The sequence below is a fragment of the Fundulus heteroclitus genome, chromosome 1 (assembly GCF_011125445.2).
Source record: "Fundulus heteroclitus isolate FHET01 chromosome 1, MU-UCD_Fhet_4.1, whole genome shotgun sequence".
NCBI lineage: Eukaryota > Metazoa > Chordata > Actinopteri > Cyprinodontiformes > Fundulidae > Fundulus > Fundulus heteroclitus.
Genome location: NC_046361.1, coordinates 30,149,947 through 30,165,074, shown reverse-complemented (window position 1 = coordinate 30,165,074; position 15,128 = coordinate 30,149,947). Strand labels below are relative to the sequence as shown.

Sequence of the window (15,128 nt, the reverse complement as noted above, 5' to 3'; positions counted from 1 at the left end):
TATGGCATTTAACAATTTGGGAAATCACAGATAATGCTGGCATGCTTTTCTAAGCTTCTGATAGGTGTATTCGGAATATATGAGTAAAATGGAGTTACAGCATTGGATGTCACTCAAAGGTACTTCTGGACATCCACATGTCTGCATGGTCCATCCTTGGGTACTGTTGCCAGTGGACTGAAAGTGGCACGTTCATCTATTCAAACAATCACATGCAAAATTAAACATGTCCAGCTACTGTAGGCCACTGCACAAAAAAAGAAGAAGAACTGGAGTTCTTTGTCACAGAATAGAATGTGTTTGGATCCAAAATATAGGCATCAGCCCCAGACTAAGAAAAATCTAAATACTTTGATGATGTCCAGCCATCAAAGGTTTTGTGTTCTAGAGGTGAGCATGTTTTGGTTTCTAATGTTCGGGTCAACTCCTGAACAAAAGCAAGAGACATCTTGAAGACGTCAGCTTAAACTGGTAAGAGAGTATCGTTAGCCTATAAATATTGAAACAAGTTCTTTGCCAGCATGGTTCAAAAGGCCTCTCAGAGAGGTAGAGCTGGTTATTCCAAAAGCAATACAAAAAGACTGAATGGACAGTATACTGGTGCTGAAAGAACAGCTCCTTTGCTGCCTGCAGTTGATACGCTCCTCCGGAAAAATAATGAATAAAGATATGTGCATACACCCAGCATAAGGGACCAAGATCTACCAGTTCCTGTATGTTTTAAGCGTTACCAAAAAAAAAAAAAAATTATTTCTTGAACTCCATATAAATCCATACTTTTCTGCTTTACTTCTCTTTGTAACAAACATGTGGTACAGTGAAGAATTTTCCCACTTTTCGTCACAGCACTGCTGATACAAACGAATCACTGAAATTTGAAAAAAAAAAAAAAAATTAAAAAGTTGTACTTTTTTTTACGTGTGTCTGGAGTTTTCCCCCCTTTTTTTATTTAATTATTTTTGCGCCTGCCGACCACACGAGGGCGACAGAGGGCGCGACGACGCCTTTTTTGGCGAGGCGAACCCCACGAAGTAGAAATGACCGGGCGTAAACATGGCGTCTGCCTTGGACGATGATGAGATCTGCAATGATGATTACTATTCCCTTCTAAATGTCCGCAGAGAGGTACGGGGCACACCTGTGACGCACATGACCGTCCGTACTGATGCACGCGCCGGCTTCTCCTCGGTTGTTCGACAGCTGATAGCGGAAGCTCGTTGATTTGGGGCGCGTTTGACAAGGCGGCTAGCTTGTGACCCACGACATTGATTAATGTGCAGTGACACTTGAGTGGGAAGCCGAACACTGCTCCCCTTGGGCTCTTGGTGTTGAAGTTTGGTTTGCGTGAATCGTGCTTTGCGGGGGTAAGGTAGACGGGTTTCGTATTGATATGGTAATCTGGGCGCTAATTGGCAAGATAGTTTTAGTTCTCATGGACTGTGCTAACTGGCTAGTGCTAAGACTTGACACTGTAAGCTCCAGCAAGCTGTTCTTGAGCTTACACTGTGGAGGTGAGTTTTTTTTTTCCTCCTGTGATGTCAGAGTTAAAGGTGCTTTATTTGGTGGGATTAGCGAAGCGAATGGCAATCTTGGACAAAAGTGAATTAGGGAATGACATATGGCTTCTGTTCTTCACGGTGCCTCTACTAGGAAACCACGCTGTAATGGTTCACCTTGTTTTCAGACAGGACAGCATGTGTAGGTTGATTTAAATCTGGTGCTAATCCAATGTATACGTTTAAATAAAACATTAATAACTGTCCAGACATCCCTGCTCAGTAAAACGCATGACCCAAAACCTAAATGGTATGAATGTTGACGTGTGATCCAAGCTACTTTGTAGCCTAAAGCCAATTTGTATCGTATTTTACAAAAAAAACCCAACAACAACAAAAATGTCTACTGTGTTGATACCTGGGAGACTGATAATCAGTGCAAAAGTCTGAAAACATGTCGACGTGCCTTGATGGTACAAATAATGTGAAAGTTCATGTATTACATATTGCTCACTTGAGAACAATGTTGTTGGTGCTCACAAGTGATTTTATGCCAAAAGTCTTGTATTCAAAAGGAAACTATTGTTGCATAGGTTAATAAATACACAATATAAGTATCACAACATGTGAAGAGGTATTATTTTCAAAGGTTATACATAAATAAAAGATTGCTAAATAGGTGCATGTCATGCTAAGCAGCCATTTTTACTATGTGGGAATAGGAATTAGAGATGCACCAATCAAGATTTCCCTGGTCTAATGATTTTCTCTTGTCTTTAACACCCGTCAAATCTAATAACTATTTAGATTTAATTTTTTTCCAAAGTAATACAATCAATAAAAGGAAAAACTGTTTTGACTGTAAAAGATAATAAAGGAATTATGATAAAGATAATCACAACTTATGCAATAAAGCAAATGGCCCTAACATCTTTTTTTTATATATATTTTATATATTTTTATTCAACTTTAAAAAAAAAGTGCCTAATGTTGCTTGATTTGTTGGAACATTTTTAATCAGAGGTAAATTTAAGTTTCAGAGTTTTATGTTGAGAGTCACTATCAACCTAAAATCCTAGCTTCTTCGATTTGAGTCGTGTGTCTGATCAGATTTATAAACTTGCTTATTGGAGAACGTTAACTTTAAATTATGTGCAAACACCAAATATTTAACAGAACCGATCTCCTTGAAAAGGAGAACGCTCAAGGGCCTTTATTTTATACCTTAACAAAATAATTCCTGGGAATTTACCTTATTAATCTGAGATAAAGAAACCATGAATTTTGTAAATTTGTTCCTAATGCACTTCATACACACGGCGTGGCTAAAGGCTTGAGATTGCAAAATCGCTACATATTGGTGTCCCTGGGATGTTGATTAAATCAACACATGACAGTAGTTTTTTTTTTTTTTTTGAGACAGTTCTTAGGTTTTTTTCCCCCATTATTCTCTTACATTCTGTGGTCTACTGTAGGCTACCCAGGAGGAGCTGAAAGCAGCATACAGGCGCCTGTGCATGCTGTATCATCCAGATAAACACCGGGATCCTGAGCTAAAGCGACAGGCTGAGACGCTTTTTAACCTTGTACATGAAGCTTATGAAGGTAGGTAAAACCTTCACATTAGACGCTTCACTTCACTTTAGCCTAAACAGAAAACAGATGCAAATTTGACTATGTTTCATGTTATTCATAAGTGCTTTTCATCTCTGTAGTGCTTAGTGACCCCCAAGCACGAGCCATCTATGATATCTATGGCAAGCGAGGGCTTGATGTGGACGGATGGGAGGTAAGTTTTACAAATATGCAACTCTCAAAGGGCAAGAAATTAATTCAAAAATAATGTATGTTTTGTTCAGACTATAGGCCAAAGACAACACTATGAAAACTATGAATATCTTCATGCTGAATATAGTTTTAAATGTTTACTGTATGTTGTTTGCCACATATAAACTTGTCCAAATTGCATGCAACAGAAATGCATTTATTTTTTTAAAAGTGTGCAGATTCCTACTTGGAGAACCTGCATCTAAAATTCAGTTGTTTTTTTTTCACACAAGACTAACTTATCTCAAGTAATAGATGGTTTAATAACTTCGCCAAACTTATTTTTGGCCTTAATTAATTGGCTACAGAAGTAGGTTTGCATTGCAAACAAGAATAACTAGCTTACAGCAAAATCAAGACTGTGTAAATATTAACAGGGTTTTGGTATGCGCGTTCTTCAGCGTTTTTTAAATCTTTTTATATTTATTAATAAGACATAAAAGATGGTTTGATTAGAACAAAACCTTGAATTGCATCATGTGACCTTGCACGGTCTTCACTTCAGGTTAGTTAACACTAAATTATTATTTGCACTCGCTTCATATTCAGCTCCTCTCCTCTTCCTCCAGGTGGTGGAGAGGAAAAGAAGCCCTGCCGAGATTCGGGAGGAATATGAGCGCCTTCAGAGGGAGCGAGAGGAGAGAAGGCTTCAGCAGCGGACCAATCCAAAGGTGTGCTCACTATAAGATGATAAGCCTGTAACTGTTGTGGTTGCTTTCGTGTGCAGTGCTAATCTCACATCACTTGACAGGGAACGATAAGTGTGGGCATAGATGCCACAGACCTCTTCGACCGGTATGAAGAGGACTACGAGGATATGGTTGGAGGCATCCCACACATAGAAATCAACAGGATGCAAATATCACAGTCCATAGAGGTACACGATCGGCTTACGATCCTGTCTTTGGCTGTCGGGGAGGTGTTTGAGCTAGTTCATGTTCTCTGCGTTCCTCTGCAGGCTCCTCTCACTACAAAAGACACGGCCATTTTGTCTGGCTCTTTGTCAACCCACAACGGGAACGGCGGTGGCACCATTAACCTGGCTCTGAGGAGAGTCACCTCAGCTAAAGGGTGGGGTGAGGTATGCTGCATCCTTTCTGTTTCTGGCTACGTTTGTCACAAAGCAGTTTTCTGGCTGTGTTGCAGGAAACGTGTTGACATTTAAAAAATGCAAAGTGTCTTTTGTCGCCTACGTTTACACAGGTAGAGTTAGGAGCCGGAGACTCTCACGGACCTCTCTTTGGAATGAAGATATTTCGTAACTTGACGCCTCGATGGTATGCCTAATAACTGAGCAAATTAACATCCCCCGCTTTATGTGTGATCATCACGGCAAGAAAGCTGTTGTTTTGTTTCGCCTCAGCTTTGCAACGGCTCAGTGCGGCCTGCAGTTTTCGTCACGTGGCGTGCGTCCCGGGGTGACAACGGTGCTGGCTCGCCACCTCGACAAGAACACTATGGGCTACCTGCAGTGGCGCTGGGGAATCCAATCCTCTATGAACACCAGCATAGTGAGGGACACGAAGAGCACCCATTTTACTCTCGCAGTCCAGGTTACTGACAATTCATTTTTTTTTTCTTACTTTTGATCTAAAAAGTCTTATGCTCCCGTGTTGAACGGCACCGTTATGGATTTTAGAAAATTGGTCATTAAGGAACCTTTTCCACCATTAAAGTGACCCGTGCAACTTGATGTAAAACAACAAAAAAAAGCTAAATGCTGTGGTTGTTTAAGTATGGACACCCTTAAACTAATAGTATTGTCATAGTTTCATACGGTGAAAAACAGTTTAGCAGCTGAATTTTTTACCAGATGAGGGTGGAGAGGGGAAAAAAGAACGTGTCCAGGGTTAGGGGAGTCTGTTACGATGGCGCTGGTTTGCTTTTGGAGTCTGCATGTGTAAATGTCTGTCAGAGAGGGCAGCTGTGATCCGATTCTTCCTGTTCTGAGAGCAGCTGGAGAAGCACACAGGGCAGAGAAACACCGGGAGGCTCTTTATCACTGACCACGTGCAGCTGATGAGGGAGGAGAACATGCTTTAACGTCCTGAGAAACTAAAGCCTTTTTTTTTGGGCTGTCAACTCTCTCACTGTGAGTCATCTTCTTAAGTCCATAATTATTTCATTATTATGGACTTTGTAGAAGTGGCTTTTAATTTAACTACAGCACTTACTTTTTTTTTTTTTTTTGTAACAAATGGGGAGGATTTTATCACACAGACTTTCCAGTTGAGCAGACAGTAAAGTGGCTTTGGTAATTAGATTTGACTGAGGCTCCAGTTTCCAGCTGAAGGAAAAACAGTTTTTAAGCCATGATGCCTCCACCGCCATGCTTTTACTGTCACATAATTTGGTGGTGTGCACGGTTGTTTTTGTAGTAAACCTACCTTTAGGAATTGCAGCACAAAGTTCAACCTTGCTTCCATCAGACTATAACATTGTTCTACATGTTTTTGGGAGACGTGAAATGTGTTTTTGCTACTTTTAGCAGATCTTGGATGTTTATTTATATTTTTTTTAGAAAAGGTTTCGATCTTGCCACCTTATCCTGTAGCCACAATATACAAATAATATGAAACATTGTTGCCACATGTGCATTCCTGGAGCTTCTTGAATTTCGTCGTAGGTGTCTAGGTAGCCACTCATCTTTTGAGGGGCCTTCCAGTTTTTAGTAATCTCTGCTCTCTCTGATGCTTTTTCTGTAATATTTGATTTGTGAAAATGTTAATTTAAGCCAGCAGGAGCAGCTGAACTGTATTGGCTGTTAGTCGGAGGGTGGCATACTAATACAACCACATCACTTCAGATCGTTCAAGTTGCAACAACCAGGTGTCTTAACAGGGGCGCATAAGCTTTTTATTTCCACTGTATCCCTCCTAAATCAACAGCTTCCTGTCAAAGTTGTACAACAATGAAACTGTTCTTGCTTTTTGTCTCTGCAGCTTGGCATTCCTCATACTTTTATGATGATGAGCTACCAGTACAAGTTTCAGGATGAAGACCAGACAAAGATTAAAGGCTCAGTAAAGTATGTTGTCTGAACTCGCTATAAGTGATGTAATGCAGTTGTAAATTTGCATTGAAAGGAGAGAAATGCCTATCAGACCCTCACAACCAGCTCCCAACAGATACATCTAAAACTAGAGTCATTTTGGTTTTACAGAGGTTCTATCAACCTCTTCTGTCACCTTTACGCAACAAAACGATGTGAATGCAAAAGTTGTTTGGTTAACATTAAAATGCTGGTAACTTACATTTCAGTCACAGTTGCTACGATAGAAAAAGCTGTGGTAGCTCACAGGGTAATTTTTAAGAGTCAGCTCAGACATTTAAAAATGAACATTTCTATCCAGGTTGAAGTAACTGGTGGTATGTCAACAAACATGTTTGTTTTTTCTCCAATAATATGAAAATAAAACAGAGTTTTTCTATCATTTTGAGGTAGTGCTCAACAAAAAACCTAAACTGTTGACTTTCATTACTCACCTGGCAGGGCACCACCAGGCGGTGCTTAATAACGCTAGCTTCTGTAAGGATTATTAAATTCCTGTTTATTATTTAACCCTGTTATTAGACTCCATATGGCAAGGCAAAGTGTGAAAATATGTCACCGCTTGCTCCACGCGGTTATCAGCAGTGAAACATTTGCACACTGCTGATAAAAAACAAGCAGCAGATTAAGGGCCTTTGTGTCATCGTGGCAAAACAAGCTTGAATTGCCGTTCTTCTGGTCAGATTATTTTAAATGTTCTGGTTCATTACACGGTGCATAGACATGTGGGTAGGGGATACGCTCACCAAAAACATACCGCCCCACCACCCAGTATTCATCAGGTTGTTTATTCGAGCTTTGAGTTTAGCATTTGTGCTACTCAATGTGTAAAAAAACCCTAAATGACGATTGTGCTTCTTCTCACTGAAGGCAAAGTGTAAATTCAATTCCTAACAGAGACTTTTTTTTTAGTAAACCTGGCTATAGTGTTATTATAAACATAGCACACAGGCTCATCTAAATGAATTGCAGTACTGTGTAAAAGTACATTTATTTCAGTAATTTTGTACAAAATGTGAAACTCATCGAAGAAGCTAGGACTCTCAACATAAAAACTCATTTGCTACACAAAATAATATAGTTCAAGCATTTATTTCTAATAATTAAATAATTATGACTTGCAGCTTTCCAAAACTCAGATTCTCAATAAAGCAGAATGTTATGTAACACCTTTTAAATAATAATAATTTGTGATTTAGTGCTAAAATGTCAGCCTATTCATTTATATGCCTTCCACTATACACCGTACTCTGCTCTGCATTTACAATCCTCTCAAGGCTGTGGTTATTCGTGTTGCTTGTGCACTTTTTCTACTATACTTTTTCCTTCCACTTAACTTACCATTAATATACTTTAATACAGCCCTCTGTGAAGAGCTACCTTCTTTATCCTCCATAAATGACTGCCCGTTCTGCAATTAAGTTAGCAATTTTCACCGTGATGAAGTACCATAGGCCATAACGTTTCTGTTTTTAAAATAACTTTTCAGCAGTTTTATGTAATATTATAATTTTTTGATAAATACAATTTTCTGTTTTCTTTTGCTGTGAGCTACAACAGTCCAAATAAGCAAATGTAATTTCTTAAAATATTTAATTCTGCGTGTACTGAATGAAATCGATTAGGCTTTTCGAATTGAATTACTGAACTAAATGAACTTTTGAACAATATTCAAATTTATGGAGATGCACCAGTAAACCAGACAAGTTTCTTTTTGGAGAATAAAGGTCTCTAGGTACAGCTGTACCTGTAGAACACAGATTCTAATGCAGAACAGCTACCAAAGCACAAAAAACTGTAATTTTTCTGCTTTTTCTGCTAAGTAGTCCACATCATGTGATTTTTATTTCTTTTTTTAATATATATGACCTATGAAATATTGCATTGTTGGGCATGTTTTAGCCAATAACTTGCGATCCAAATCTGCATAATCCACATGTAGTGCGTTGGTAACTTTGTTGTGATGTGGCAGATCGGGTTTCTTTGGGACTGTGGTGGAATACGGCGCTGAGAGGAAGATCAGTCGACACAGCGTGGTGGGGGCCACCGTCAGCGTGGGAGTGCCACAGGGCGTCTCCCTCAAGATCAAGTGAGTGCAAAACCCTGCTCCACTTTTGTTTTTCCCCTTTCTTCCACCTGTTGTGTTTCCAAATGTCTCTTTTTTTTCCTCTCCGCCGTGCTGTTTCCATGGCACCTGGGGGAGTAAAGTCATGGTTCTGTCAATCAGTGAAAGCATGCGAGTTGAGGTGATGGATTTGGCCTGACTTATGTTTTCCAAAGGTTTGGAATTTGAGCCCCACTGCTCAGCATTGCAGATCTGTTTTATAATTACCGGGAGAATGGTTGATCTTTAAATCACTTCCTTTATGTTACCAACTTTACGTGGATAATTTCTCTACCTACAGACTGAACAGAGCCAGTCAGACATATTTCTTCCCTATTCACCTCACCGACCAACTCCTGCCAAGTGCAGTGTTCTACGCCACAGTTGGACCTCTGGTTTTCTACCTCGCCATCCAGCAGCTTATCATTCGACCCTACGTGCGGGCCCAAAAGGAACAGTAAGAAGCCTTCCTCTTTGTCAAGGCTGCTTTATGCAAGCAGTCTTATTGGGAGGGACGGTCTCTTTCATTACTATGGCCAGATTTTATGATCTCATTTCATTTCTTCATTATTATCTTTTTTTTTTTTTTTTATTCAGAGAGTTGGAGAAGCACAGGGAGAGCTCAGCCTCTAATATAGCCAAGAAGAAACAGGAAGCAGAGGCTGCTGTGAGTATTTGACAGATTTATATGTAGTTGTGGTGCCACTCCAACATCATGGTGGGGTTTTAGATTAGAGATGTCTATAAATGTGTCTGTTGAGAAATATTTCTCCTATTAACAAGTAAGGCAGAAGGCTGAGATGGAATTAAATACCATGCAACAAAATTAATGGAATTCTTTGGCTGGATGCAAAATATCTTGTCTGACTTTTGACTTGTGCTTTTTTTCTTTTTTTCAATCTTTGAAGGTTTTACTCATGCAGGAGTCGGTCCGCAGGATCATTGAAGCGGAAGAGTCTAGAATGGGTAAGAACAGTCACATTCAAGCTGTGATTTTGGGCCTTGAATTTGATTGTAGTTTGGGTAACTCCACTCTATTCATTTCTTTTATTTCGTTACACTTTACTTGCTTTGGTGTGAAATTTGCATGGCTCCATGTGGCGCAGTACTTCAGACACGTGATATTTCTTCTTTCCTCACTGCCTCAGTTAGACATATCCTTATCAGTAATAACAACAGAGGTCATATTAAAAATTCTGAGGGAGAGAGAGGCGCCCTTGAAGGGAGCTTTCTGGTACAGACCCCAAAAAAAATCATTTTGTACGGTATATGGCATGCGTTGGTACAATTACTTGTGATAATGTTTCAAGTTCACCATTATATAATGGCAGAATCTGGTAATCCTGGTGGTATGTGTTATGTTGAGCGGGGGGGATTCAAAGCACGAGAGAGATGCGTTGCATGACGCAGCTCAAAGGAGGGACGTCAAGTGTGCGCCAAGCTAATATCAGCTAGCATGAGCTTATTTTTGACCGGGAGGTTTTCTCGCAGAAGGGAACTTTACTGACCGTTTTATGTTGCTCTGAAACATCGAGGCATTTAAAATAAGCAAACAACTCCTAGCCTGGTGGGGAGGGGTGGGTGAGTAAAGCATGGCGGCTTGTCAGGCTTATAATACGGTGGGGGAGACTCTGGATCAACACAAAGTAGGGCATGATTGGAAAGTAAAAGTTTTTTTTTACAAATAAAAAATGTGAGAAGTGTAACGTACATTTGTATTCACACTCCATTACTTCGATAACCCTAAATAAAATTCTGTGTGACCAATTCCCTTGAAAAGTAGCCCAAGTGTGTTAATACTGAGTAATCGCAGTATAAGCTCTGCTGTTTTGTTAAGGCCTCAGATTTATCGGAGAACCTTAGAAAATAGTAAAGTTTATATTAAGAAAATTTGCACTCTTCTTCATTACATCTTCCTGTTTTTTTTTTTTTTCTTAAAGAGTGATAAAATATGCAGCTAAATGTATATTAAAAAGCTTTAAATAACTTATGTCCCATATATCCCTTTAGTATGGTAATCTAAATTGCGTTTGTGTTAGTGAAAACATCATGTCCCATCATCCTTTTCACTGATGATGGGACTGGATTGTGTGTCGTCCAGCCTTATTAGTACATTTCTTGTTTGGTGACATTAGTCCGACATCTACAAAGATGGGGTCAGGACTAAAGAATCAAAATATTGGTTCTGCTTCTCTAGTCTCGGCTCAGGTTATAGAGTAAAGCGAGGACTAAACGCTCCAGCTGTTATTCATGATGAGTCTGCCTTGTGAAAGACTGTAGAGATGGTGAAGTACAGGATATTGTTCAGTAGGTCATCCCTGCAAAATATTTATCAAAGTGTCAGAAAGTGCACCTACATTTTTAGAAAAAGTTTTATTCAGTCCTATCCAAATTAAAAAAAAATCTTTGAAGACTGGAGTCAGAACCAAAACCTGTTGTTATTGGCATCCTTCCTCTCAGAATAATTGGTTTTATTTACAAATTTTTCTCTGGGAACATCGTACAACAGCACATTATAACGTTATTTTTGTTTCTTCAACCAGGTCTCATCATTCTCAACGCCTGGTACGGCAAATTTGTGACAGACAATAGCAGAAAGCACGAGAGGGCAAAGGTCATTGATGTGACCGTGCCGCTTCAGTGTCTGGTGAAAGACTCCAAGCTCATTCTCACTGAGGCCTCAAAGGTAAGAGCTGTGGTCCAAAGCAGGAACCGCTAAGCCTGTGCTGCAAAGTAGGTTAGAATAGAATAGAAATATCCTTTATTGTCCCACAGTGGGGAAATTCAGGTGTACCAGCAGCAAAGTGAAAGGCAAATGGAGCATGCAGATTCACAATAAGGTAAAATGTATAAAAAAATAACAAGAAATTAGAATAAGAGACTGTAGAGTAAGTACAACTTTACAACATAGAAAAAAATAAAACTGTCCGGTTGGTTAAAAATGGCATGCTCACATTAAAGAAATGTGCAACTGAGTAGGGTGATTTAAAAAAAAACAAAAAAACAACAACAACAAAGAAAAAGCACAAAGGTTCAACAACTACTATGTTTTAGTATTCACTGGTACAGCTGATGGTGCATTTCTCTGATTTGTCTGTCCAGTCAGGACTCCCTGGCTTCTATGACCCCTGTGTGGGGGAGGAGAAGAGCCTGAAGGTGCTGTATCAGTTCCGTGGAGTCATGCATCAAGTCCTGTCAGGAGACACAGAACCACTCAGGATACCAAAGCAATGTAAGTGTCCTGCACAGAACAACGGCTTGCCAAAGTTTTCATAAACCCATTAACCTTCTATAGAGCAACGACCACAAACGCTGATACATTTTTTTTTTTTTATATCTGATTAGACGAACACACAGTGGTGCAGGATTGTGAAACAGAAGGGATGCATTTTCAAAATGTATTATAATAAAAATCTGAAATGTGTGGCACACATTTGTATACAGCCCCAATTCGATAGGTTATAAAACCTTGTTTCACTGCAATTAAGTCTTTTCGAATGTGTTTAGCATCTTAATAATGAATCTTATCAAGTCTTGCCAAGATTTTCAGTTGGACTTGGGTCTGGACTTTGACTAGGCCATTTTAAGACCTGAATATGCTTTAATCTAAACCCTTTCTTTGTGGCTCTGGCTGCATGTTTGGGTCCGTTTTTCTGTTGAAAGGTAAACCTCCATCTCAGTCTCAAGCCTTTTGCAGCCTCTTGCAGGGTTTTTTGTGCGGTTAACCCGGGATTTTGCTACATCCCAATGGCATGAGGCTGACACCACCACGTTTTACTACGAGATAAATATCCTTAGGTTGATATATGTACATTTTCTGCAAACGCGTTGAGTTTTTTCATGACATCATGCTCATCAGAGCAGCGAGTCCCCTTCATGACTTATGATGAACCTTTTCCACTTTCAAAGGACATATTTAAAGCTCGGGATATTGTTTGAAAGACTAACCTTGCCTTACAAGGAACATGTGTTCCTTCCTTCCTTCATCACACATTAAATCGGTAGCAACTGGACTTTCGCTCAGTTTTTCTGAAAACATTTTGACAACTGTCAATTCTGGCAGCTCACATTTGGCGACCTGCAGTTAGAGCGCTTCTATTTTGAAACACATGCAGGCCCATCCTCCTAGGTGCATTTCAAGTCAGATGTAATTTAATGACCCATCCATTACTCCTTCCTTCATTAATAATAATTATCTTTATTAATAATGATGACAGTTGTTTACTTGTTTGCTTAAAAAAACCTTGAAGGCCTTCACAGGACAGCTGTTTGATTACTGAGGTTTGATTACATATGGATGATGTTAATCTGCTATTTAGGTGAGTTGTGAAGACAGTTGATTGCACTGCCTTGTATGGTTAGGGTACCCTCAGTCTGGAAAGCTACCAGTAGAGCCTCGATTTCAAAGGCAGGACTAACAGTTAGCGAAAACAGGTTAGAACCAGTCAGAGAACTATGGGTGTGACGCAAACTCCAAGCATCTGCAGACAAGGGAGCAGTGGTTGACTCAATCCAACATAGAGTCCACTACAATAATCTAAGCAAGATGAAATAAAAGCACGGATTACAGTTTCAAACAGTTACCTGAGCTGAAAGGATTTCACCTTTGCCAACCGCCTTAAATGCTAAAAGCAGGATCTTACTACTGCTTCAGTTTGACTTTCTAATTTAAAACCAGTGTTTAACTTAAAACCCAACAGGCAAATGACTTAAAATATGCTTTCAAGCGTCCCAGATAAACAGTGGTAGAGTCAAAATTATACCTTTCAGTCACCAAGGAAAACCTGCCTAGTGCAAACCCAACATATCCCATCACCCAAAGAAAACCACCCTCACTGTGAAACATGGTGGTGGCAGCATCATACTGTGGGGAACCTTTTCAGCAGCAACGTGGACTAGGTAAACGGTTCTGAGTCAAGAGAAAGATGGATGGTCATAAATAGAAGGATATTGTTGGGCAAAACCTGCGTCAGTCTGTGATTTGAGACTGGGATGGAGGTTAACCTTCCAGCAGGACAAAGGCCCAAAGTATTCTGCTAAAGCAACACTCGAGTGGTTTAAGAGGAAACATCTAAATGTGTTGGCATGGCCAAGTCAAAGTTCAGACCTCAATTAAATTGAGAATTTTGGGTTAGACTTCAAGATCACTGTGAAGGAGCTGGAGCAGTTTAGCCTCGAGGAATGGGCAAAAAATCCAAAGGCGAGCTCATTGAGAGACTGATCCAAACTGACTTGCAGCTGTAATTGAAAAGGTGGCTTTTGATTGATGCTGAAGTTTTATTTTGTCCTAGTTGTCTCGCAATAAAAAAAAAAATTGGTAGGAATGTTTTGCTAATTAAATTGTTTAAAAAAAAAAAAGCTTTGAAAAAAGTGTCAGGGGGGGTGAACACTTATGCATGGCACTGTCTCTTGGGGTGTCAACATAAAGGGTGAATAAAAATGCACGCCTCACTTTTACGATTTGCATTTATAAAACATTTTGTAAACCATAAGTCTGTTACCCTCTACTTCACAAACAAGCTCTAATTACTGTTGGGCTATCAAATAAAATTCAAAAAAATCACATAGAAGTTTGTCTTTATAAAGAGATGTGGATATTTGCAAAGGTGTGCATACTTTAAGGCGTTTTATGTCTTTGTTTTTTGTTTTTTTGTTTGTTTTTTTACACTGAGCGTTTTCTAAAATATACAAAGCAATCATAGCTGCAAATTGCGTTGTAATCTCCCTCTCCTTTTTATTACAGCTCACAGGATCGATGCAGACACATAGAAGTGCTTGTTCTGACCAAAAAAAAGACTCATCTCTAGACTGTTGGACAGAAGATGAAGAGACCTATGTTTTAGATACGACCTGGAAATCCGTCTTTCTTACCCAGAATTCATGAATTGAGCTGTTTGTCTTTATGTTCATTTAAATATTGAGAGTGGAGTATGCTAACAGACTGGATGTATTGGAAGCAGAATTCATGGACGGGGTTTTAGCCTGCTAATGTGACAAAAATCAGCTGCTGTCATCTTAAATCTGGGTTCTGCCCTCCTCAGTATCAGTTTTTGGGAATGGCTAGTAATTTTTCACAGAGTTCCATGTACTGTATTGGACATAAACTGCAGTGCCTATTGGATTGAAGACATGAAAGTATCTGTTTATTTGCCATATTATTAAAATCTTTCTCTCTCATTCAGCTTACACTAAAACTGTATTTTTTTCCAATTGTTGTATTGCAAATTTATTTTGCTAAAACCAAAGTATATATTCCTATTGTTCTTGAAACCTAGAGTACTAATCAGAGGTCTGGGCACACCAACCCCTTTCTTAAAAAAAAAAAAAAAAAGGTAGTTTTGTCTAGAGACATTTGACTGATCATGTAATTTACCACCTTGTGTTTTCTTTGGATAAAGACTGCAGTTAAAATGGGTTAGTTGAGTTGTGGTGTTGTTTATGTCGACAACATAATAAGCTGCTTTGGCTGCATGAAGGGGATTGGACTAAAAGAAAAGAAATATTTAGCATTTCAATCAACAGCTATAACTATTTTTGGCAAATCTAGTGGCCTTTCAGTGAAATCTCCACTTGTTGGCAGATTCCAGGTGTATCGCAAAAATGTCCATAACAATCTCTTCATAAAGCTTGTCAGCAGAGGGAAGCACGA

The 15,128-nt window shown here is 39.3% G+C and overlaps 1 protein-coding gene across 2 annotated transcripts; it reads left to right on the top strand.

Moving 5' to 3' along the window:
• The first annotated feature begins 993 nt into the window (after positions 1–993).
• dnajc11a (DnaJ (Hsp40) homolog, subfamily C, member 11a) lies at positions 994–14,893 on the top strand. Of its 2 annotated transcripts, none has more exons than XM_012875605.3 (16): positions 994–1,125; positions 2,972–3,101; positions 3,212–3,285; positions 3,893–3,994; positions 4,075–4,200; positions 4,282–4,404; positions 4,527–4,600; positions 4,687–4,876; positions 6,266–6,351; positions 8,348–8,464; positions 8,781–8,936; positions 9,077–9,146; positions 9,388–9,445; positions 11,023–11,165; positions 11,582–11,711; positions 14,223–14,893. In XM_012875605.3, exons 1-16 carry the CDS (start codon positions 1,054–1,056, stop codon positions 14,246–14,248), a joined length of 1,677 nt encoding a protein of 558 aa, XP_012731059.1. In that variant the 5' UTR covers positions 994–1,053; the 3' UTR covers positions 14,249–14,893. The 2 variants fall into 2 exon arrangements, with proteins under 2 accessions (XP_012731059.1, XP_035996343.1); XM_036140450.1 differs by lacking the exon at positions 994–1,125 and adding an exon at positions 1,396–1,511.
• The last annotated feature ends 235 nt before the right edge of the window (positions 14,894–15,128 follow it).